Raw genomic sequence first — 26,464 nt, forward strand, 5'->3', positions numbered from 1 at the left:
CCCTTCACCCTGGCACCCCCAGCTCTCCCTTACCTTGCCCGGAGTTCGCAGCGCACTCCCCACTGCTGCGCTACACAAACATCCCCCAATCAAAGGGAACAATAGAAAAAAGGAGTCGGAGGTTCTGCCCCTGCAATTTGGAAGCTTCATGAACCGTCATCCGGATCCAAGGCCAAGATGCATGAAAGAGCCCCTGGGGAGGGCAGATTCTTTTTTTCTTAGCACTCAGTCATCCCTGAAGTTAGGGGGGGGGGGTGCTGTAGTGATCTGGTAGAATGAAGATCTGCTCAAGTCATCCAGGTATCAGATGAGTCCTTCTAGCACAGGTAGTCAGATCCCAGCCAAGTAGATCCCAGGTTTGGAGGTGATCTGCTGGAGGCAGCCTGTATCAGTGAGATCCCAGCACAGTGGCTGCTGCAGCATCTCCTGCCCACTTGTCTTTTTATCTGCTCTATCCAGCAGCCAACTAACCAGTCACCACAAATCCGACTACAATTTTCACTGCTTCAAACACACTAAACTTTTGTTGGTTTTTTTTTTTTTTTTCCTCCTCTTTCTTTCTGCCTCCCTCCTCGTTTTCTAAACTTCCCTTAATCCGAGGTTTATGGGCAGAGGCATTAAGAAAATTCGCCTGCAATTTGGGATTAGACAAATACTCTTATTACAAAAAGGGTTTGTGCCACTGGATACCTTGTGAGCTGAGCTGATCAGAGCAGTGCCAGCACAGTGACACCAGCAGCCCCAAAAATTGGGGACAAGTCATATACATATATATATATATATAGGGCCACCTGTCCTATAAAGGGGGATCTTCCATACAGATATTAAAAAGTCAAAACTGGTAAATTGCAACCAGAAAAAAAAAAAAAACTGAGGAGCAACTCAAGAGACCAAAGGGAAGACAGCAATAACAGTTCTTATAGAAAGTTCTGAGTCTTTTTTCTCTTCTTTTTAGAGAGAGTTAATTATTTTTGTGAATGAGCCGCTGGGTCTTTGTTTCCAGAGAAAGTGGATTGTACAGATGACTTTTTGTAGAGTGGAGAAAGATCCCCCAACCTTTCCTAACACCCCCCCCCCCACACACACACAATAATCGTCCCCCCCCCCCCCAAAAAAAAAAACAATTTCATTTTGTTTGCTTGCTTTAAACGTTCAGTCTCTCTTATACTTTTAATTAAAAGTTTATTTTATATAGAAAAAAAGTTTGGTGTTTGTCATAAATTTATTAACCCCGAAAATGCCCTTTTGGCTTTAAAATCTACAAATAATTGTCACCTTTTTATGTACGATCTGTGACAGAAGAATGACTTCAATTTTCGTCTCCCCTATACAAGAGATTACTGAAGAAAATCTTCATTAGCGTTTTCCTGGAAAGATAGTTTGCATTGTTTTATAGTCCTGGTTAATACATTCCCGAAAGCCCCCTTTTCATATAAAAAAAATATATTTTATGTCAGAAGATAAGTCCCATCTTTTAAGTGATCTATTATTATACTATTATTCATACCTAACACAACAAATAAGGCTTTCTGGTTACTTAGATGCCTTGTGAGATGATCAGATTTTTATCATTGATTTTATAGTCATAATTATTCCTATAAGACCCCTTTAATACATATATAAATATATACAGATAGATAGATAGATAGATAGATAGATAGATAGATAGATAGATAGATAGATAGATAGATAGATAGATAGATAGATAAAATGTATATGTAAAAAAAACTCTCATCCTAAGTGATCTAATATTAATGCACGTATTCACATCTAATACTAAAATACACAACATTGATCCTTTCCTAGTTATTTGATTGATCTATTAAATAAAAAGGCAACAATCTAAAGTTTTAAAAAAAGAAAAAAAAATATATATATATATAGTAGAATCCAATGTACCTTCTGCATTGAATATATTATAAATAAAGATCGACAGATGATAACGAATGATTTTTGTGGTACGAAAATCGTCCTAATTAATGAAATGCCATCCAATATTTATTTTCTACCTTTATATGACAGGTAACGATTTTTTTTTATTTATTATTTTATTTGTTTTTAATTTATGATTGTGTTTTATTTACTTGATCCCAATCTTAGGGGTGTTTTGAATTTTATTAGAATATTAAAATGGATTTGATGCAGAATAGGCCAGTATTAGGTTTTCTGCAGTCAGATAATCAGAATAGAGATCATGTTTATATTTTGTGTTGTCTTTGAATGTATAATGGATCTCAGTCCTGAGTCTGGTGTGATTTTGTCCCCCATGTTGGTTATATTAATCCCTATGTACTCTGGGCTGACACTTCTATATACAGAATATATCCAGTTCCCCTCTCCTGTGTCTCCCTCGTATTCAGCACACAGCTAGCGCAGTATAGATCCGGGAGGCGTGTACAGGCCAAGTCCCAGCTCGCCGCGCCATTGGCTGGCGGACCTGTCAGTCTCGGGGGACGCCGGCGCTGATTGGTGAAGGCGCACGGCTACGCGGCCGCCCCTTGCTCACTTACAAGGGGTAGGGCAAGAGGAGGGTGATCAATCTTCATCAGTCCACATTTCCAATCACCTAAAGCGCCCGACGTACGGCAACTACTCTTCCGACAAGGTAATCACTTGATTTATGCCCTCTCTCTGGACTGACAGCCTGCGAGTCCTTATAGGAACTAAGTTTATTATTGGGATGGGGAGGGGAGCAGAGGCTGTACATTGGGACGATCGCCCCAGCCATGAGCCATCTGGGTGGGAAGGTGGCCCCGATGGGGGTAGAAGTGGCCCCGATGGGTGAGAGTAGAGCCCACTTTTCTCCTTGCCATGACACTCCATAAACTTCCATAGAGAGGGATCGTCTCACCTGAGCTGATCTCCTGTTTGTTTTGAGTCTTCCTCCCCTCCTCCCCCTCCTCTCTCCTCCTCTGGATTATACAACAGGGAAGGTTCACTTGCCAAAAAAACTTTCTAAACAGAAGGATCGTAATGTTCCTGGCTGGAGGAGATGGTGGACTATTGTATACATCGTGATCGGTGTGTGTGTGGGGTTATTGGATCTGTGTGTGTCCACAGCCCATCCACCTGGCTGGGATAAGTTATGTAAAATGGGCTGTTTGTGTGCGATCTCCATTCATTGTCGCTGGCTGGAGGGGGCATTAGCCTATCAATGGGGGCCATCTGCAACTAAGTTTACGTGGAAAACAAATTCCAGCTGCTCAGATCTGCTGAATGTGTGTAAAGTGGTGTGATTATGGCCGGGATGGGGGATGGGGGGGGGGTGTTAAATCCAGAGATTTGTTGATTTGGGGGGAATTAAAAAAAAAAAAAAAAAAACATAAACAAAAACAAGTGTAGGATGACACAGGCCGGGAGCTGTCAGTCCAGGGGAAGGTGCATTAGGAAACTACAAATTATTATAAATACATTTCTGGGGTGTGGGTAGTTTTTTATCTTTATATTATTATTTATTTTATTATTTTTTTTTGCTGTTTTTCTGTTTTCAGCAAAAAAAACAAATATGGCAGTCTAACTTCTGTAGAAAGTACATATTGTGATCACAAATAATAAAAAGTAGCTTTAATTCTCTAGACTGCCGATAAAAAGTAAATTCTAGACTTGTTGGTCCTGAAAGTGAGATTGTTGGGCTGGGGGCACCAAGTTAGAGGGCAAGGTGCCCCCCTCTCCTGATCGGTGCTGTAGCACTGACTGGGTTCAGGGGGATCGGTGCTGTAGCACAGCCTAGGGTTTATGGGTTTAGGGGGGTCAGTGCTGTAGCACTGTCTCGGTTTGGGGGGGGGGGGGTCAGTGCTGTAGCACTGTCTCAGTTTAGGGGGGTCAGTGCTGTAGCACTGTCTCAGTTTAGGGGGGTCAGTGCTGTAGTACTGGCTAGGCTTGGGGGGGGGGGGGTCAGTGCTGTAGCACTGTCTCAGTTTAGGGGGTCCAGTGCTGTAGTACTGGCTAGGCTGGGGGGGGTCAGTGCTGTAGCACTGGCTGGGTTCAGGGGGGGGGGGGTCAGTGCTGTAGCACTGGCTGGGTACAGGGGGATCAGTGCTGTAGCACTAGCTGGGTACAGGGGGGGGGGGGGGTCAGTGCTGTAACACTGGCTAGGTTGAGGGGGGTCAGTGCTGTAGCACTTCCTAGGCTGCTAAGATATGTCCTTGCTTTTATTTTCTTCCTGTTGCAATTAATTCGTTTTGTTTTTGTATCAGTGTTTAGAAAGATCTACCTGGTGGACAACAAGAAAAAAAAAAGAAAAAAGAAAGTTTTATCGGGGTGAATAAAAAACAAGGAAAGGAAATCAATCTGAGTGTGTGGATTAATCGGGACCCTCGTCCAGCTGTTAGCATGATGTCATACCTCAAACAGCCCCCCTATAGCATGAATGGATTGGGGCTCACGGGACCCGCGATGGATCTGCTGCACCCATCTGTGGGGTACCCAGGTAAGAACCCCCCTCTCTCCCCAGGCCCAGTCCTGCTATATGTTGGCATTTTATTCCACTGTAATTATTAGGTTATTGGCACACATTGATTTCTCTGACATTTCTTCTACAACAACTTTCATTTCATTATGGGATATTTGTGCACAGCATGGAACTTATTATTCAATGATTAATCCACTTTCATTATTAGAATTTATACTGTTCCTTTTTATTTTTTTTTTATTCATACAAATAATATTAGTAGAAAACTAAAATTTTTGCTAATGTTTAAAGCTCACACAATGTGAATATTTGGTCTGTGCGACACTATAGAATAATCCCAGTACAGTATTATAATTAGGCAGATTCATATAATTGCTTTTCAGTCTATAAAAGTCAGAAATGCGAGTCATAGAAATATAATAAAACTGAACCATCCCGGATTATAGAAATAGTTTATTATGAAAAAGAAATTGATTGCAGAGTGAATTCTTTAATCTGACGTCCTAAATAAATGTATGCAGGCCGTGACAAGGAATATTCCTAATATTGTAGATTTGATGCTTTTTGTCGGAGTAGTAAATGTTGAGTTAATTGTTAAATATTGTAAATCTAGTAACCAATAGAACAGCCCCATTGTATAGCTGAAAAAAGGGAAGTGTGTATGAAGTCATGGATAGTATTCCCTTCCATGTCACCTGAGGAAATCTACTAGCAGGAGGAAGGGCCTAGATCCCTCCGATCTCTGTATGCGGCCATCTTTAGACTTTTCAAACTTTTATTAGAAGTTATTATGGAGTGTCAGCGAACGCAGAATAGCGCCGCGTTTTCGCAAACTTTATAACTTTATAATGTACTTATAAGTAAACTGACAATGCTCTATTATTTTTACAAATTTAAATTTGTTAATTACAGTGACTCTCATGGTGATCAGCTCGGCAGCACCATGTGTCGCATATTAATTAATTCGTTTGTCAATTGTCGCTGTGCGGCTGACTTCTATATACTGGCGAAAGAGTACTTCTATTTACAATTCAATACAGAGGAGAAGGCCTGGGATCCAATACTTCCCACCATGTCTTAGAAAGTATTTTCTCTCTGTAAAGATCTCACTGTCCCTCTATTACAGTCCTCTAATTTATTTGTATGATTTCACTATCCGACAACGGAAAAAAAACTTTCACCTATTTTGAAGAAATTCAAAATACAGCAACGTGCTCGATTCTTTCCAACCGATTAAAATCTTCTCATGAATCCATAACCTGGGATTGTGTCGATTTTAGTCGCTGAGAATTTTTGTCATTATTTGTCACTTATACAATGTATGTGTTTATATCGCTGTAAAGTAAAATATTGCTCTTTGTAGTATACAGACAAAATCTGGGGAATTTTAGGGTATATTTTATGTATTTGGAAGTCCGACTCCTTCTTGTTGAAGAAAAAAAATAATATACATATGTATGTATGTGTGTGTGTATATATATATATATATATATATATATATATATATATATATATATATATAATATTGGATCTAGTTAATGTGGTTATAGTTTGTAGGACCATTATTTATTTATATTTTTGTGTGTGTATGTATATGTGTATATATATATATGTGTGTGTGTGTGTATATATATGTATGTATGTATGTATGTATGTATGTATGTATGTGTGTGTGTGTATGTATATAATTATATTTAGCAGTTTCATGTCTGACTCCTTATTTATAAGAAAAACATTTTTTAGGGTATTTCATGTATTTAAAAGTTTATTGTCTGACTTGACTTCCTAATTAAGAAAATTATATAGTGTAAAATATAAACTGTTCATGTTGTAAAAGATCATCAAGTCTGGTCTTCTCCATGTATATTACACACGTGTACTCCTGTATATTTCATTCGGTTACAAAGCAACACTTTGCTGTTATTAAGAATTCACATAATGTTAAGTGATGACAAATAAATGAGGGGAAGCCAACCGTTTTAGACTCTGCAAAATCCTTAATTAAAAATCCTAATTAGTCTAAATAGTGCTTTTATATATTCTAAAATAAAATAAAATTACAGCAGTTTAATATATACCATGTATTTTAATAAAAATATACATTTATTTGTGTATGTTCTATATGTTGTATTTAGCATGTTACATTTTAGTCCGGTATTAATTCTAGATCAGGTTTTCTCAACTTTCTCATTCTCTGAATACTTTTGCAAAAACATTGTACGATCAAGTACCCCTTGGTGTGAATTTATTTATTACCAGCACACCTACTTGTTTAAAAATCGTCATGGATTATTTCAGAAAAAAATATATAAATGTTGTATCTGTAAATGAGACTATCCATTTATATATAATTTATTACTTGCTAAAGTTCTGATTAATTTATTGTAAGGTCGGCCCCCCGAGGTGAAGGTTGGCTGGTTGGGAATCCTTGCTCTATGTTGTCAGTTGTATTAGAATTTGGGGTGCAGTGACTGATGTGTGTCCCGTTTCCCCACAGCCACCCCTCGGAAGCAGCGCCGGGAGCGCACAACCTTTACGCGCTCACAGCTGGACGTCCTGGAGGCGCTGTTCGCCAAGACCAGATACCCGGACATCTTCATGCGGGAAGAGGTGGCCCTGAAGATCAATTTACCGGAGTCCCGCGTTCAGGTGCGTTCATCCGGCCTGGGATAGCCCCAGTTCATTCCGTCCATGCTCTCTCTTTCTGCATACTCCCCACCATTTCCACTCCCATCTCACCGCAAAGGCCTCTTCTACTACTTTTTGGATTTTTGTTTATTTGCTGTGATTTGGTGATCTTTCACCGCTAAAGAAAACTTATTTGGAAGGAGGGTGAACTTCCTATTTGGGTTCAAAGTGAGTTTATGAGATGTTATGGAAGAACAGGGATGGGCACCCTACATTAGAGATGATGGTTGTGGTCTGTCAGATCTGCTAGATGGCATTAGGTGCAAGGCATCCAGAGCCATCCATTATTGCCGATGTCTGCTGTGGGTGCCATTTGGTTTCTGTAGGTGTGGCTTAGGCTGGCTCCAGAAAGTCTGTGGAACAGTGAAGAACACCAGAAGGGTGTGTAGACATGGGGCCTCTTTATCAGGGTGTCCTAAAACATGGCTTGGCACCACACAAGTGCCAACAAGTAGATGGTACCTGGCAGAGCACATGAGGTCTAGATGCAAAAACTAAGTTGATTGGAAAACTAGATCAACTTGAATGTGGCGCCCCCTGCAGAAAATTAAATGTAGCTGAGGCCTTCATGCAGCATAATTAATGGAGCTTGCTAAACTGTCCAGGCTAGAGATTGATCTCTGAGAACCTATTGGAGATACAAGTCCAAATCTACACTTTTTTTGTGTTGTAACAACCTTATGTAAAAGCCTGAACTGTCCATATCTGGACAAAATATTGGCAGCATTTTGATGCAATGGACAATTGGGTTTCACACGTGTATATATTAACTTCTGAAAGACCTCAGAACCTGTCACCAAAGAGTAAATTATTCAGTTTCCACTCCACCATGCGGATGGTGTTAGATGCTCCATTCTTTATTACCCATCTGCCTGGCTCTCTGTTTTCTCTCTAAAGTTTGTCTTTCTAAGGATGTAGTATTTTTATTTCTTAGAGTGCATACAAAGTGGATGAAAACTACTCCTTAATTGGGATACGGGGGCTTGGAGTTTGAATTTAACTTATTTAGGAATTATTGAGTAAACTAAATATTTCTGGAATTCTAATGGCTGGGCTGTGTATCTCGAAATATGATCTATAATTGGATTTCCTAACCTGGAGGGAATGGTTGTCTGAAAACTGGAGGATCTCCTGACAGGCACACAGGACAATTTTAGCTGTCTGTGCCCATCCAGCTTTAAGATCCCTGGGAGTGCCTGGGGTCCCATAGAGAGTGTGCCCAGCCCCACCACTGCCAGTTGCAATCTAGGGAGGAGTGGGGTGTCACAGCTCCCACTTCCCATATTTATTTTATCCTTTTATTTAAGATTCTTAGGAGTAATGCTGGTGGATCATCTGTAAAGGAAACATTGTTTAATATATCTATGATATGCACACTCTCTTTCACTATACTCGATGAATCTAAACAAGCAAAAATACCTTACAGATAACCATGGCAAAGTTGTAAAAACTTCTTACATTTTTAAATGGCCATTTTGCTAAGCCTGGTCCTCAATGTAGGCAAGACTTTTTTTTCTTTTTTTATTATTATTTACTTTCTTATCGCAACTTCCTTGTGAAAACGAAAACGTACAGAGGAAATGTAGTGTGTGAACGAGATACACACATGATTCGCACATCCATGTTGCATTCGGGTGATCAGGTTAAACATAAATCGCTTTATAGAGTTCTCCTTTAACGTCTCTTTATGGCGATTGGAACTTGACATGATCAGTAAATGTTAGATTTTTGCTTTAAATATTTTTTATTTTAATTGTAAATCGTGTGATAATACACCTTTTTGTGTGTGTTATATCGATTATTGGTTAGAAATACTTTTACTTTTGATTAAAGTTTTTGTATTGAACGAATACCTCTTATAATAGCCGGGTAATTCCCATAACTCCCTAAACAGATCCTTAGTTACATTATTGCTACTCTGACTAATGGATTGCTGGTGAAAGTGTAGGGTTTATCTTTACAGGGGATATGTAGTGCAGTTATAATTAAACTCCTAGTTCATTTTTATTATTCCGTATACACTTTCACGATGAATCAGTGCAGGTATTGTCAGTGAGTAGTAATCCTCCTATGCTGGGTGATCACTGTACTAGCACCTGCATTATTACTGCTAATTCTTATTCTTTCTATTATAAATCTTCCTGGTTATTCAGAAGCTGATGACTGCATTTCATTATTCCTCTGTTCCAGTATTACGTTTATCAGACTAATTATTATTATTATCACCATGATCATTAAAAACAGTAATAATATCATGTCCTGGAACCTATCCCACTGTTTAGAATGCTCCTTGTAGTATTCTGTTAGAAGTTGTTCTTCATGTGATTACTATTACTTGCGCTCCCAGTTCTGTTACCACTGACAAACTTTATAAAGAAGGAATAGCACCTAGTAATAGTAATGTCCTAGTAGTAATCTTCCCTTAGCAGTAATATTCCTGTGTGTTAAAATATGGTTATTATTTCTCTTTATATTTTTTCCTGTAGCGACATTTTATTTTTATTTGTTTTTGTTTGTTTTCGTTTTTGTTTGTTTTTGCAAGAAGTTTTGTTCTTTGAAAATAACTTTATTACATAGGAATAGACCTGCACACACTGGCAGTGAGGAAGACTCGCTTCCAGTAATATTTGAGTTATCATTTTATTACCTTTCTGTTTTATAATATTGTATTATGTTTGTTGTAAGGAGTGCTAGTCTCCCCAACCTCCAGGAATATTTTTAACACAGGAATATATCTATACTTTGAGTAATAAGTGTATTATAATCGTATCTCTCTGTATTATAATATTACATGTATAGTAATTTTCTGTTCTGTGGTGTTCTTTTGTTTCTTGTAAGAAGTGTTAGCTCTTCAACTTCCAGGAATCTTTATAAATTAGGAATAGACCCATGTACACACTGGCAATGGTAGTGAGGATTAAAGTTCCTATTATGAGTAATACTCCTGTGGGGTTTACTACTCCTATTATTTCTCTGTTGTGTATTATTCCTTATGTTTTTATGTTGCTTTTTGTTAGCCCCCCCCCCCCCAACTTCCAGGAATCTTTATACATTAGGAATAGACCCATGTACACACTGGCAATGGTAGTGAGGATTAAAGTTCCCATTATGAGTAATACTCCTATGGGTTTTATTACTCCTATTATTTCTCTGTTGTGTGATCTCCCTTGTAGTAATTGTATGTTTTGTGTTGTTCTTATGTTGTTTTTTGTTAGCCCCCCCAACTTCCAGGAATCTTTATAAAGTAGGAATATACCTATGTACACACTGGCAATGTGAGAAATAAAGTTCTCATTATGAGTAATACTCCTGTGGGGTTTACTACTCCTATTATTTCTCTGTTGTGTATTATTCCTTAGGTTTTGTGGTGTTTTTATGTTGCTTTTTGTTAGCTCCCAAACTTCCAGGAATGTTTATAAATTAGGAATAAACCTATGTACACACTGGCAATGTTCGTGAGGATTACAATTCCCATTATGAGTAATACTTCTGTGGGTTTTATTACTCCATTTCTCTGTTGTGTAATCTCCTTTGTAGTAATTGTATGTTTTGTGGTGTTCTTATGTTTTTTGCTAGCCCCCGAACTTCCAGGAATCTTTATAAAGTAGGAATAGACCTATGTACACACTGGCAATGTGAGAAATAAAGTTCCCATTATGAGTAATATTCCTGTGGGGTCTACTACTCCTATTATTTCTCTGTTATGTATTCATCCTTATGTTTTGTGGTGTTCTTATGTTGCTTTTTTTTAGCCCCCCAACTTCAAAGAATCTTTATAAACTAGGAATAGACCCATGTATACACTGGCAATGGTAGTGAGGATTAAAGTTCCCATTATACTCCTGGGTGTTTTTTTTTTTTTACTCCTATTATTTCTCTGTTGTTACATTTCTTATAGTAATATTATGTTGTTTGGTGTTCTTATATTGCTTGTTGTTAGCTCTCCCAACTTCCATTAATCTTTGTATAACCTAGGAACCCTGGCAATGACATTGAGGATTTATTAATGTTCCCAATTGAGTAAAATTCCTGTTATAATTGTATTATTTCCCTCTTTTATAATATTCCTTGTAGTAACTTTCTGTTTTATGCGGTTTATGTTTCTTGTAAGAAGCATTAGTCCCCCAACTTCCATGAATCTTTATAACCTGGAAATAATTCTGTACACCCACACAGTGAGGATTAATGTTCCCATCATGAGTAATATTCTTATGTGTTGTAATCTTATTATTCCTCGTAGTCACAGCCTGCTTTGTGGTAGTAGGTTTCTTGTTAGTCCCTCAACTTCTAGAATGCTTTATAATTTGGGACTAGATCTGCACACATTGACAATGAGGATTATTATTTCCATTATGAGTAATATTTTTGTGGATTATAATACTCTTATTATTTCTCTGTGTTTCTAGTATTTACAACAGTCTCATGCGGTAATAATAGTCCATTAATGATCTCCTTTCTTTGTACACTCCAGGTCTGGTTTAAGAACCGCCGGGCCAAGTGCCGGCAGCAGCAGCAACAGCAGAACAGCAGCGCGGGGGCCAAGAGCCGGCCAGCCAAGAAGAAGTGCAGCCCCGCCCGGGAGAGCTCAGGATCAGAGAGCAGTGGTCAGTTCACCCCTCCCGCAGTGTCCAGCTCCGGCTCTTCATCCTCCTCCTCATCTTCCAGCTCCAACTCCTCCGGGAACCCCAGCCTAGGAGCAGCACTGAATGGAAGTACTCCTATAGCCTCCTCCATCTGGAGCCCCGCCTCTATCTCCCCTGGCACTGGCCCCGCCCCTGGCTCCGCGCCCGACCCACTAGGACCAGGAAGCGCCTCCTGCATGCAGCGCTCTGGCTCTTCTTCTGCGGCTTCCTATCCTATGTCCTACAGTCAAGCTGCCGGGTATACCCAGGGCTACCCTACCCCATCTTCCTCCTACTTCGGAGGAGTGGATTGTAGTTCCTACCTGGCACCGATGCACTCTCACCACCATCCCCACCAGCTCAGTCCTATGGCCCCTTCCTCCATGTCCAGCCATCACCATCATCACCATCACCTGAGCCAGAGCTCCAGCCACCACCATCACCACCACCATCACCAGGGTTATGCCAGCACAGGACTACCATTCAACTCCTCTGACTGCCTGGACTACAAGGACCAGACAGCCGCCTCCTCCTGGAAACTTAACTTTAACTCCACCGACTGTCTGGACTACAAAGATCAGGCATCCTGGAGGTTTCAGGTCTTGTGAGATGAGGGCCAAGCACACCTGTCATGGAAAACCCTACAGCATGTACATGGGAAGGAGCCCCCTAGTGGTGGCAACTGGAGGCAATGGTTGGAGTCTGATGGAGGGACAGACCCCCCTCAATGTCAGTTAAATTGTGCCTGGACACTCTCAAAGTGATTTATTTATTCGCTGTCTGAACCTTGGATGTGGACTGTGGTTTCTACAGACAGTATTGTAATAAATCATTCCATGGACCACTTCTACATTTTACTTTTAACCCAAAGCTCCACCATCATACCTAAGTGTATATAGATGGAAGGGACCCCAACCAACCCATCTGCATCAGAACCTGTACAAAGTGCTTTGTCTCCCAAGGTACCTTCTATGGGACTTGTATCCTCTTGCTGCATATGGCAGCTGGAATTTGTAAATATTAGGTCCGTTTCTAGGACCCACTTTATTTTTAGTTAATTATATTGTTTCGAATTAATATCACCTAACCTAAGACCCTCCCTCTTTTTTTCTTTCTGGAGAAACCAAATTCATGATATGAGACTTGGGGGTTTGCAGAACAAGCCACTGCACCCTTCCCACCACAAAGATCTATTACAAAGAAAATTTACACTAGAGACTTCCTGCAAAATGGATGAATATGTCGCACTGAATTTTGTCACCCTCCCCCACCTCCACCCCCCCCCCCACCCTCTCACAAATAAGGCATTTTCCCTGCTGCAGAGGATGCTGGTACCCACATTGAAATGGAGACAGCCATACCTGAGCAGTTCACTAGGAAGTTGTGCAGAAAGTATGGGAACCCCTCCTTTACCTTGTAGTGAACTGTCAAGCTGTTCCCAGCCCCGCCTCCTCTGCAGCCTGTTCTCTGTGTACTGCACATTGTATCTAGTAGATCACCCCATTCTGTACCGCCTCTTTAGTTCAATTGGCCTCACTATTTAATCGATGTCTCCATCCAGCACTTGCCTCATTTGTGTCACTGAAGATTCGGATCTGTTTGTCCCTGTGTAAGTGGAAGAAAAAAAAAAAAAACAAATGCTTGTAAAACTGAAAAAAAAAATGGTATTTCACATCACCCCTACATATCTGCATACCCCCTCTTCCCATAATAATAAAACATCAGACTAATGGATCTGCAGTCTCTGTGTCCTCATTTTGTTACCTGCTGGGTAAAGTACTTCTAAATAGTGGAACTCCACCATGGGGAGGATTTACTAAGGGAAAGGAGACAGATCACTAGCTAAGAGAATAAGCTGAAGCTGTGTTCCCTGCAATTGCCCATTCTCATAAAAATAATTTTTCTGTTTTATTTTTTCCTCTTGCACTATTAGTGAACTCATCTTCACTTTATTTACCAAAAAAAACCAAAAACATTTTTTTAAAGGTGTTTTCACATTGATAAGTGAAAAGTTTCTATCCATTCACACCAAGCGTATTGTTTTTAGGCGTTTTTTCTGTTTTTTTTCTTTTTCATTTTCAGGCGTTTATTGCAGGTGTTTGGAAGCAGGTATGAGAAATCTTGGCTTCAGGCGACAAAACGCTCAAACATATGAACAGGGGCCATTGAAATGAATAGGGTTTTGCTGGGGCTGCTACGTTCACATCTTGGCGTTGCTATTTACAGGCGTTTTTAGGTTGACTAGTAACCAATGAAAAAAAATAAAAACGCATGTAATCTGCCAAAAAAGCTCATGTACTTTTTTGAGCGTTGGGCGTTTTGCTTAAAAGGTCAAAACGCTCAGATGTGAACAGGGACCATTGAAATGAATAGGATTTGTCTTGTTGGGTGTTTTTTGAGCTGACCCTAGAGCAGAAAAACTCCCCAAAAACGCCTACATGTGAACTTGAGGCTACATTCACACCTGAGCGTAGCAGTTTCGTGCGTTTTTTACCGCGATTTACAGGCGGTTTTTGTGCAGGCGTTTTTAGATTCAATAGAAACCAATAGAAAACGCCTGTAATCTGCCCAAAAAGAAGCTCATGTACTTTTTTGAGCGTTGGGCGTTTTGCTTACAGCGTCAAAACGCTCAGATGTGAACAGGGGCCATTGAAATGAATAGGATTTGTCTTGTTGGGCGTTTTGAGAGCTGATCCTAGAGCAGAAAAACTCCCCAAAAACGCCCCAAAACGCCTACATGCGAATGGAGCCTGAGAGGCTACATTCACACCTGCAGACATTGTAATATAAGAAGGCCAAAAAAGCTCATGTACTTTTTTCAGCTACAGGCATTTTGCAAAATGCTCAGATGTGAACAGGGGTCATTTAAATTAATGAGGTTTTACTTGTTGGGTGTTTTGGAACGTTTTTTTGAGCGTTTTTGGAGCTGAAAAAAAAATCAAAAACGCCCAGGTGTGAAAGGTAGATAAGGTTTCACATCCCATTGAAATGACAAAATAATATTCCTTTGGAACACACCAGCAGGGATAAAATATAAATCTATGAGAGCACAAAAAAGGGGTGTTAGTGCTCTGTTCGCTCTAACATTTATGTGTGACTTTTATTTTCCACTTCTATCTTAAACCAAATTCCATAGATCTTTGGGTGGTGACTTGAGTATAGAACATAACAGCTAGAGCAAAGATCTTTCTTTTAAAAGATCAAAATTAGTAATAGTAACAAGTTGCCCCATGTTAAGAAAAAAGTCACAAACATTTCATACATTTATAAATTTGTTACATTTTTGTTGTTTTTGCAAAAAGAAGACAAGGTTAGGAAAGCCTGCCCTCCTTCCAAACATTCTGCTGGGCAATCCTGTGGATGTACCTGAACACAAACATGGCTAATCACCCAATCAGATATTTGTATTTCTGACCCTGATTTGGATTTTGGTAAACACTGTTTAAACTAAAAAACTGTAAAAAAAAAAAAAAAAAAAAAATGTAACTTAAGGTTGCAAATCGATCTTTTTTATATATATATATATATATATATATATATTATATATATATATATATATATATATATATATATATATATATATATATATATGTATTTTTTTTATTACATCTTCTTTTTACATCATCCATTTTATGTAAAAAAACTTTAAGATCATAATTATTTTTTTTTTTTTATACACAACAGCATACATTTTTGTTGTCTTGTTTATTTCTGTCTGGTTATGCAAAAAAAAGGTTTTCTATCCTGCAGATGTACTAAAACATACAACTCTCTTCAGGAACACTTGCCTATAGGCACACAAATTGTTCTCCACTGTTCAGACCCTGCTCTGTATAACCCCCCCCCCCCCCCCCCAAAAAAAAAAAAAAAAATTATAAAGATTTAAAAAAAATTGATCTTTATTAATTGTTTTGCCTGTAAACATCTGAAAAAAGCTTTTCTGGTACATTGTTTTTAATCTGGTACCCTGGGTTTAAAAAAAAAAACGACCGTTCTCCTGGCAGAAAAAAAAGCTCATATAGAGCACGTTTTGTACAAAGTTTGGAGGAGTTTAGGAGAGTTTTTGAGTTTTTTTTCTGCCAGTAAACTTTGATCGGAAATTCAAAACAGAAGCCCCCCCCCCCCCACAACTTGAGCTAAGAAAATATGCCTGTAATAGTCCTAATGTGCATGGACACATAGGATAACATTAGCTGCTTCTGCAGACAGAACATATAACTCCTGCAGTAGCCAGTGTGCATGGGTCCTAAGCTCCTAGAAGCTGTCATACTAGCATTTTTTTCTTTTCCTAGAAGCAATAGTGTTATCTAATGTGTCCATGCACACTAGGCTATTCAGTTTTTTTTTTTTTTTGAGCTTCAGTGTTTAGCAGCAGAAAAAAAATAGTTTTTGTAGTTTTTTTTTTAAGAGTTTTTCCAGCAGAAAAAAAAAAACACTGAATGCTCATAAACTCCTTAACTAAAACGCTCCAACAGCTTTTTTTTTTTTTTTTTTTTTAAAGCTTTTTTTTTTTTCTTCATGTACTGTAAAAACGTTATTAAAATGCGAATGATCCTAGTTCCTACAAGCTACTAAAAATATACTACAAGCTGGCACAAAAACGCTATCAGAAATTTTCATCCAGCATTTTTTTCCCAAGCATTTTTCGAGCTTATAGAAAATGCTAGTGTGCATGGAGCCAATGAATTTTGGTGGCTCAGGCAAACCACGCATGGGCATATGGACCCAAGAGAACCATACCTGGCCCTAAAGGATGGTAGCTTAGGAGTGTGCATGCGCGCAACCTCGTAATGACGTTGTGTCCTGCGTTTTTTGACTGTCATTGAGAAAGTACACCAATTCCATACATTTTCATTAAGCAGACCATACATGATTAGATTTTTGTTTGAATGTTCATACAGAAGTAGAAACAAGTAGATTGTGGAGGAAATGTTGTGTACAGTTAGGTGGTTTAGCCATGAGGGTCCCACCAAGGTCTGTCCCACATTGAGATTTCTGCTTAAAATTGTATTTTTAGGCAGAAAAGAGGACAAGAATGAACTGACACATTTCACTTGCTGAGCAGGTGTGTATTTAGTGTCTGTAGTAAGGAATAAGTTAATATACAGGACATTGATTCTGGTATCTGACTGGTCTGCCCCTTCTCCAATACCAGTGTGGGGTACTTACCTAGGACTCCCAGCCTGAGGACTGAAGATAACCAATCTTAGCAGAGCTCCAAGTTGGAGAAAGTTCGGTGCTGACTTCTGCCCAATTTCTAAATTCTCTTACAAACTTTACCATGTTCAATTCAAAGGTCATCCTCAGCTTTGCAGCTTGAATTCATAGCTGGTGATCCTGCCATGATGGTCCTAGTTCAGCACTTCCTTATACAGGGTGACAACGCTCCGTCCCTCTCTCCCAGCTGTTCTCTTGCGTTGTCACCCTGTCACACAGGCTTCTAATGAAGACCCTCAGCTCCCAGATTTTTTTTTTTTTTTACCAAGTTGAATGGCCTGTACACACGATTTTGAAGCGATCATACAAAAATCGGATCATTCGTACACAGCTTCTGCTGGCCAATCACAACAGTTTATCTGATCGAATAAGCAGGGACATTTTCCTTGTAGGATACCAGAGCATATGATTTTCGTTAAATCAGTACAGTTGTCATTCGAAAATACAATACAAATGCACTACAACATATTACATCACTTCTAATTATTTTATTCTATCCTATGAAAATTTTATGAAAATTACTTTAGTAATCCCACCATTTTCATATGCCACTAGCATGCAAATAAAAAAAATCTGTTGTCCAATTTTCTGATCGTGTGTAAGAAGCTGATTGGCTACCATGCACAGCTGCACCAGATTTTGCACTCTCCAGTTTAAGTAAATCAACCCATAAATTTCAATATACAGGTGTCCATACATGGAACGATTCATATACAATTGTAAAAGTGTTGATTTTTCTGTTCACATCGTTTAGAATCATTTCAATCAAATTGATTGGCTTTGTCTAATTCATAGATTGGGTAATATTGTCCGATTCTATGAAGAATCATTCGATCAGATCATTAGATGTAAGGCCACCATTGCACAGCTGTTACTATTGGAAGACCCATCTCAGACATCACTGGTACACGTCCTATAATGATATTAAGAAGTGGCTGCAAAGAGGTTGCATGAGATCAGCAGCGCTGACATATAACAAGGGATACAAAGGAGACAACACTTGTTCTATTTTATATAACAAATACTATAAAACAAATATAACAAATACTATTATTAATGAACACTAAGAAGCATATTTGCAAAAGTTTCACTCAAGAGAAACAAGTTTCACCCAGGATTCATATATGTCCTAATCAGACTAAAATGAGAATGAATAAATCCTGGGCGAAAGCTGTGTGAATCTTGTGTGAAAACATGTATAATATCATTCAGGGTGTTAGACTGAATTCTACATTCTTCTACTTGTCAGTGACAGTACAGCAGAACCAGCTCAGCAGACAGCAGGCATTTGGCTGGAGTTGTCTGTCTGGAATAAATAAGGGTGGAGGAGGGGGTAGGATTGGATTTGTGGCCCCTTTCTGAGCTCTTCTTAGATGTGCTCCGGATCATGGGGTGATCTTGTCCTTCCAGCCACCTGGCAGCCCCTCCAGAGCTGGGCTCCAAGCAGCAGGGACAGAGCCTAATCAGCAGCCTCATAATTGGCACTACTCCTCTCCTCTCCATCCTTACCCATGTTATATAGTATTATTACTGCACCCCATTAATACTGCAACTACAAAGATTTGTCATAGCCAGATCACTGTAAAATATTTCCTTTGCAGCAAATTTCCTTGCATTAAACTCTGCAGTGCAAACAGTTTGGAGTTCAGTAATCCGCTATATTGGCCAACTTATTAACCACATGCAAGTTTTCTGGGAGCCTTATAATAAAGAGGATCACCCAGACTTCAAATATTCTTTATTAATCAATACCTAACACAGCGCAAAAATACTTCTATGATGGAAGATATTAACACTGAAGTTAAAATAGTAGTAAGAGTTATTTTCAGGTCTTTTATAGTTAAACATTGGTGACCTGATTTTGGAGGAAAAATATTTAGAGAAAAACCACACACACACACACAAATATATATATATATATATATATATATATATATATATATATATATACATTATATATATATATATATATATATACACTACATTATATATATACACTACATTATATATATATATATATACACATATATATGTGTGTATGTATATATACTGTATATTTCCTAACTGCTCAGTTTTGCATCTTTAACATCCATCAACACTCTGTTAAGTACCTTTTAAATATTAGCATATTGAATATTAAATATTAGCACGTAATTATAGCTGATGATTCTACATTTTGTGTTACATTTCCTAAATTATTTAGAGAAAAACTATCTTTATATAGATATATATAGATCTATATATATATATATATATATATATATATATATATATATATATATATATATATATATATATATATATATATATATATATATAGAAAAAAATTATATAGATATACATATTTACACACACACTACACTATATATATATATATAGTAGTGTGTGTGTAAATATGTATATCTATATAATTTTTTTTCTATGTTTAGTAAAAATCCCCCTATGCACATCTGTGTTTCCACCAAGACTATTGTAGCACAGGTAAAACTGTAAAGTAATAATAAAATAATAATAATAAAAATCTATGTAGCGTATTAATAAATGTATCTGTGACATAGGCTGTGCTGTATTGGATCCATAGCACAGTTCGCAAATATGATAATAGAGTAATTTTCATGGCCCCGCCCACTTTCCCCAAATAAGAATTACCCTTTTTTCCCCATGTGTGATGGGAGTGATGACAGGTATATATTGTACAGACTGCTTCATACAAGTTACACTATAAGACATGGGGGTGTCACAATATCACCTATGATGATGTCAGTAATGATAGGAAGCTCCTTCTATAAAACATAAAAAAAAAAAAAAACAAACACATTCCCAGGCAGCACTGAGTAATGGGTACAGATATGGAAGAGAGTGGGATAATACAGATCACCTTCTCGACTAATATATATTATTAGTAATCATTAGAACATGTACAGGATGTATGATCCGATCACATCCGTGTTTTCTTTCTCCGCAATTAAATAATCTGTGTACATTGGCCTCAATAAATAGTGATGATCGGCGATCAGATCCTGCACAATATCGGATACATCACACATTGCACATCCCCAATCATTTCTTTATTTACCCGGCAAATCAGGAAACGATCAGCTGCTGGGTACAAAAAAAATCAGACAATTCCTACAATACAAACTAGTGTGTATCACATCACTGTGGAATGGTTTACTAACGAAATCTTTTAACTAAAAGATACAATTCAATTGGGCATTTGCTAATTCTTTCTTCTTTCTTTCTTTCTTTCTTTCTTTCTTTCTTTCTTTCTTTCTTTCTTTCTTTCTTTCTTTCTTTCTTTCTTTCTTTCTTTCTTTCTTTCTTTCTTTCTTTCTTTCTTTCTTTCTTTCTTTCTTTCTTTCTTTCTTTCTTTCTTTCTTTCTTTCTTTCTTTCTTTCTTTCTTTCTTTCTTTCTTTCTTTCTTTCTTTCTTTCTTTCATCTCTCTCTGCAGGTTATCTATCTATCTATCTATCTATCTATCTATCTATCTATCTATCTATCTATCTATCTATCTATCTATCTATCTATCTATCTATCTAATTTTTCCTTTTCTTTATTTTTCTTTCTCATTGTTTTTGTTTTTTGTTTTTTAAATGGTTTACTATATAATGGGAAATATTTAAACTAAAAGATACAATTCAATTGGACATTTGCTCATTCATTCATTCATTCATTCATTCATTCATTCATTCATTCATTCATTCTTTCTTTCTTTCTTTCTTTCATACATGCCATTATTTTTACAGATTTCTAAATGCCCCTTATGTTTTTTTTTTTCTTTTCATTTATTTGGGGTTTGAAAATAAATAAGAATACACAAAAAAAAAAAATCTTATCAGTTTTCCATGAATTCACAAATGATCTCTGTAGGAGTTAACAAGCAAGGTACAAGTAGAAACAGGTCAGATTTTAGTAGAGCGTCAGAAGATTTGGCGTTGTTCAGCAATGATGAAGGTTTGGAGTCAACAATTTAAAATAAAGGAGGAGAAGTGGAATCTTCAGGTCTGCTACACAGCAAAGGCTAGTCTGGCCAAAACATGAATTCTAACTGGGTGACTGTACTGTGTGTCTATCAAAACATCTAATAATTGCTGCATTTTTTTTAGATAATGCCTGCTTTTCACAATTATTATCCTTTGTTGCATCTCAAAGTTGCTAATCTCTTGCAACTTCTTTGCAACCATTTTCTGTCTACATGCACTCACTCCAGGTTTGGTTATGATTATATTTTAGTTAGGATTACAGATTCTTAGACTTGGAAGAAAGTTTGGACACTATTTTGAGGGCTAACGGATGTTTCTTATATCAGAAAAACATTTGTTGATCGCGTTAGAAATTTAGAGCTGGCCTGTGTCCAGTGCTCACATCACGTGTTAACTCAAGAACATTAATTAACACTTTCCGTTCCTTATCTTGGGACTACAGAATGATTAGCCCTTCTATTGTGGAGATAGGAGAGACAGTAGGTGGGTCTGAGTAGTTTGGCAAAAAAAAAAAAAAAACTGGGCAGGGCTGACACCAAAAAATTGCTGTTTTGTCAACCCACAACAGGACTCCATAGCTGAATGGGTGTCCAGCATATCTACAGGTATCTTGCTGTACTTGCAGTTTCTTCAAATGTACAAAGCATTGAGAAACATACATGTATTGTAGAGATGTGCTGCATTTGTTTTTTTTTTGTTTTTTTTTGCCCTGATTTTCACTTGAAGGGCAGTGGAAGCCAAGTCTTGGGATGATAGACTAATTTTGCACCAATCAGATAATAGGACAGGTAGGGGTGGACCTGAAAGCCAATCAACTGTTTTATTTTGCACAGGGAAAGAGGGGATAGAGCATTCATCAAATGTCTACTATTGTCTGTGTCTGCTGCTTTCTTACGGGAGATATTTCCTTTCACTTAAGGACTGGGGAAAATGTTGAATATCTCCAAAGTGGGCACAACAAACATCTATTAGAGTGGAGGAAAGGGTTATGACTACTGAGAATGTTTTAATGGTTGGCTTTGTCTTTCTGTCCCAGACAGAACCACGGCCACCATTTCTTGTCCTGATGTCACAGGGACAGGAAGCAAAGGAAAACATATTGCAAAAAAAAAAAAAAAACAACCAAAACAGAGTCCTAGGAGTGGAAATACCCACTTAGGGCAAGTGCATCCAAAAAGCCATGCATATAAAAAATACCCCACAGGATAAAGAACCTCAAAGGCTACTATGCAACAAACAACACAAACCCATTGGTCAGCTGACCCATGGAGGGGCAGCATCACCCCCCGTCCAACCCGAGCAACTCTCCCACCCAGAGAACCCTCCCCCCCACACCAGTGTCCCAAAGGGGGACCCTAACACCTAATCTTTCCTCAAAACCCCGTCCTTCCCTCCACCAGCAAGTGGAAACCTTCAAAAACACAGCAAAGGAAAACATGGCCAATGGGGGGTCACAGGTGAATCTTCAGAAATTGTAACCCCTCTACACTATTCAAAAACTAATAAAAAAAAAAAAAAAAAAAAAAAAAACCTGTGATGGTGTTAGAGTTTAAAATATACCTATCATCAGAGTATGGGGCTGCCATTGCTTATCTTTAAAACATGATAGTTGCCTAACTAGTATGGTGGCTCACTATCTTTAAAATTGCCAAGCCAAGTTCCTATGTGTATTTCTGTACTGGCTCAGTGACTCAAAGTATTGAGAGCAAGCGGATCAAAATGACACCCAAGTAATTAGCATCTTCGGGTAGCTCAGTAATGGCAGCCTCAATGGTTCTCTATTGTAACAGATCACCATATGAAGCACTTTATTTATGTATTTATTTATATAGTGGTAATAAGTAGATTTATGCAAAACTTGAATATATTACGTAATTTTCAGAGGGGTTATATATATATATATATATATATATATATATATATATATATATATATATAACCCCTCTGAAAATTATATATATACATTAACTTCATCTGTGACCCCCACTAATGTGCGTCTTTACTGGATCATACCCCATTGGGCAGCGCCAATTCCCTACCCCTATACATCTAACTTCAATGGTTCTCTATTGACAGGTTCCACTCCCACTCTGAGCTAGTGTTAAATGTATTCCTAACACATTCTGACCCCACTGCATGGTTTAAATGCTCATTTGTGCGGAGGGTAAAGCAACAAAATACTTATCATACTAACCATATAGAAAACTGCAGCAGCTCCCTACTAACTCAGTAGAAGAGCAAAGAGATTGGAGCATGCAGCTCCAGCTTTTCTGTTCTTTGTGCTGCATCTGTCATTGTCACGGCAGAACAGGGAACTGATCACTCCTAATAAGCGATGTATATTATTTAATTTGTGTGAAACTAATAAAGTCTACAAAGTATGGTATATATATATATATATATATTTATTTATTTGAAAATGTAACAATCCTAAAGTACTGACTGCCTGTCTCTATTCTTGAGACCCTAGAATGCCAGGACAGCACAAATACCCCACAAATGATCCCTCTTTGCAAAGTAAACAGTCAAGGTAGTCAAGGTAGTAAGAGGCATTTTTTGAAGTTGTAATGTTTTTTTATTATCACAAAGTTGTCATTTTATTAGGTTATTTCTCACACACAGCATAGGCATACTTAAAATTACACCCCGAAACACATTCTGCTATGTCTCCTGAGTGAGGGGATGCCACAAAATCCAAGGAGCACCTTTAGGCCCCTCTAGGCACATAGGCTCTGAAAAAGGCTCACACATGGGGTATCAGCATTCCAAAAAAAAGGGAATTTGAGAGGTATTTGCATTGTCCTGGCATTTTAGGGCATACGTCTAAGGAGCATAAATTATGCATCTAATTTTTGAATGCCTATTATATTTCTTGAGTCTCTGAAGTACTAGGACAGGAACACCCACAAAATGACCACATTCTGGAAAGTATACATCCCAATGTATTTCCAGAAAGGCATAGTGAGTCTTTTAAAAAAATGTAAAGCAAAGGCACTTATTTATTTTAAGTTGCCAATCATTTCGATTTTTTAACACACATCCAGGGCATACTGTATGGCAATACAACATATTTGAGACATTTTCACAGCCTAGCTACATAGAGGGACCTAAAATCCAAGGATCACCTTCAGGCATTCTAGGTTTATAAATTACACATCTAATTTCCTGACTATCTATCACATTTTTGTATGTTTGGTCTGCCTATTGCCAATAGAGGACTGCTCCGCACAGTCAGACTCATGGCAGATGCTAATGTCATCAGCTCAACCACCTGTCTTCCACACATTGTTGATTGTGCTGATAAACTCACCTATTGTCTACTTTGGGGATGTGTTTACACTTATAATAATGTGTATTGTACTTCATGAGCTCGATGACGGCAAGTTTTTTAGCTCAAGTTAATTAAACCACTGTCATCTATTAGTTGCTAGTGGGAAAGTAGAATACTATTTGTGTTGGTTGTTCCTTAAATATGTTAATTATATTTCTGTACACAATTCCATCTGCATATGATAATGTAATCAGGCACCTGACCTGAAAATGTTCCAGGTCTTATACAAGCCATTCTCAGCTAGTTTTGTATGGGACAGCTTGGATATCTGATATCTATTTTCAAGACTGAAGGAAGCAGTATTCTGACGGCAGCACACAAGCGCATTGTGGGGTTGCGGTTCCGTTACAGTCCACTTTCAGTCATTGTTGAATCTGGTAATCTGAATCATTGTTAGAAAGAAAGGTACTGTGGAATCCAAAATGCCAAATCATTCCCCCTCATGCGCCCCCTCCCCTTTCCCCCAAACAGAAGCTGAGAAGGATCCGGCTTGCATGTCAATGTGTATATTTGCTGGACAGAAATGAGAGCCTTAGAACTGCCATGTTTTGGTCCATGAGAAACCAAAGGGAATGTTAGAAGGTGTTGCAACTTTGAAAATTATTATAATACACACAAAGTGAAATTTTGGTCTGAAATTATGCCCTTTTATAAAATAAACTATATTTCTGGCATAGAGCATTTGTAATGCAGTGCTGCAGAACAGAAATTTTTTCAAGTTCACATAGGAGAGGTTAACAAAAAAGCAAAAAAAAAAGCGGTAGGGAAGAAGGTGAGGAACGGGTTAATAATTAGGAGGATTAACAAGAGGTTAAACATTTATTTGTTTATAATAGGTTTATAATTCACACAGAACACTAATTTATGAATATTGGCTACAACTAGCTTTCATTGACAATTTAGCATGGCAGATTACACTGAGAGATCAGCTCAGTTGGGCTTTACTATGTCTTCTGCACTCTATTTATTAGGAGTTTCTAAAAAAAAAAAAAAAAAGAGGCAGTGCTTTTTTTCAGTCCTGTTTTTTGTTAATTTATACTAGATAATCGTATGGTGTTAGAAAGCGCCATCATCCCAATATACACTATATTGTCAAAAGTATTTGGACACCTGCAGGCCAGTTCCTCCACCCCCAATCTCGATCATCCATGTCTTTATGGACCTTGCTTTGTGCACTGGTCCAAATCATTTGGTGGAGGGGGATCATGGTGTGGGGTTGTTTTTAATGGGTTAGGCTTGGCCCCTTAGTTACAGTGAATGTAACTCTTAAGGCGTCAGCATACCAAGACATTTTGGACAATTTAATGCTCCCAACTTTGTGGGAACAGTTTGGGGATGACCCCTTCCTGTTCCAACATGACTGCACACCAGTGCACAAAGCAAGGTCCATAAAGACATAGATGAGCGAGTTTGGGGTGGAGGAGCTTGAATGGCCTGCACAGAGTCCTGACCTCAACCCAATAGAATACCTTTGGGATGAATTTGAGCAGAGACTGCGAGCCAGACCTTCTCTCCAACATCAGTGCCTGACCTCACAAATGCGCTTCTGGAAGAATGGTCAAACATTCCCATAGACACACTCCTAAACCTTGTGGACAGCCTTCCCAGAAGAGTTGAAGCTGTTATAACTGCAAAGGGTGTGCCAACTCAATATTAAACCCTAGGAACTAAGACTGGGATGCCATTAAAATTGATGTGCATGTAAAGGAAGGTGTCCCATTAATTTTGAAAATATAGTGTATAATCACACATAGAAACCCTCTTTGTGTGGGACTATACAGGCACAGGCTGAAAAAGTTTATAAAAACCTTACCTAACTTTTATTTGTACAAAGAAATAATTAAAAAAGAGTACAGACTGTACATGCAAAAAGCGACTTCATAGACAGCAATACAACATCTCACAGTATATAATACAGATGGGGCCCAGTATGCAAAAAGTAGATGGGAAGGTCACCTTTAAATTTTCTCAGCCTGTGCCTGTCTAGTCCCACACATAAAAGTTTCTAGATACGTTTGTGAATTTATGAATGACAGCTAGCAACAGTCAACCAGGATGACGTGTATTTTGAGGGATCAGATGCAGGAGACCGCTAGAAAGCAGAGGAAGGAGACTCTTCTACCCATCTGTGCCGTCTTCACCACAGAGCCCAAGGCTGGATCCTCTCTTACCTCTGGATGAACCTGGCCTTAGGGTTTTCACTTTTTCTTC

At 38.2% G+C, this 26,464-nt stretch overlaps 1 protein-coding gene across 2 annotated transcripts; it reads left to right on the plus strand.

Annotated features, from left to right (window-relative positions):
• Window positions 1-2,534: 2,534 nt before the first annotated feature.
• OTX1 (orthodenticle homeobox 1) lies at window positions 2,535-12,407 on the plus strand. Of its 2 annotated transcripts, none has more exons than XM_082251631.1 (4): window positions 2,535-2,605; window positions 4,204-4,429; window positions 6,909-7,060; window positions 11,571-12,407. In XM_082251631.1, the coding sequence occupies exons 2-4, from the start codon at window positions 4,333-4,335 to the stop codon at window positions 12,327-12,329; spliced, it is 1,008 nt and encodes a 335-aa protein (XP_082107757.1). In that variant the 5' UTR covers window positions 2,535-2,605; window positions 4,204-4,332; the 3' UTR covers window positions 12,330-12,407. The 2 variants fall into 2 exon arrangements, with proteins under 2 accessions (XP_082107757.1, XP_082107758.1); XM_082251632.1 differs by lacking the exon at window positions 2,535-2,605 and adding an exon at window positions 2,975-3,021.
• The last annotated feature ends 14,057 nt before the right edge of the window (window positions 12,408-26,464 follow it).

This window comes from Pelophylax lessonae (assembly GCF_965119305.1).
Source record: "Pelophylax lessonae genome assembly, chromosome: 3".
Lineage (NCBI taxonomy): Eukaryota > Metazoa > Chordata > Amphibia > Anura > Ranidae > Pelophylax > Pelophylax lessonae.

Coding starts and splice junctions, on each gene's coding strand:
- OTX1 (XM_082251631.1), top strand. CDS start 4,333: ATGATGTCATACCTCAAACAGCCCCCCTATAGCATGAATGGATTGGGG. Junction 4,430..6,908: donor CCCATCTGTGGGGTACCCAG/GTAAGAACCCCC, acceptor GTTTCCCCACAG/CCACCCCTCGGAAGCAGCGC. Junction 7,061..11,570: donor TACCGGAGTCCCGCGTTCAG/GTGCGTTCATCC, acceptor TGTACACTCCAG/GTCTGGTTTAAGAACCGCCG.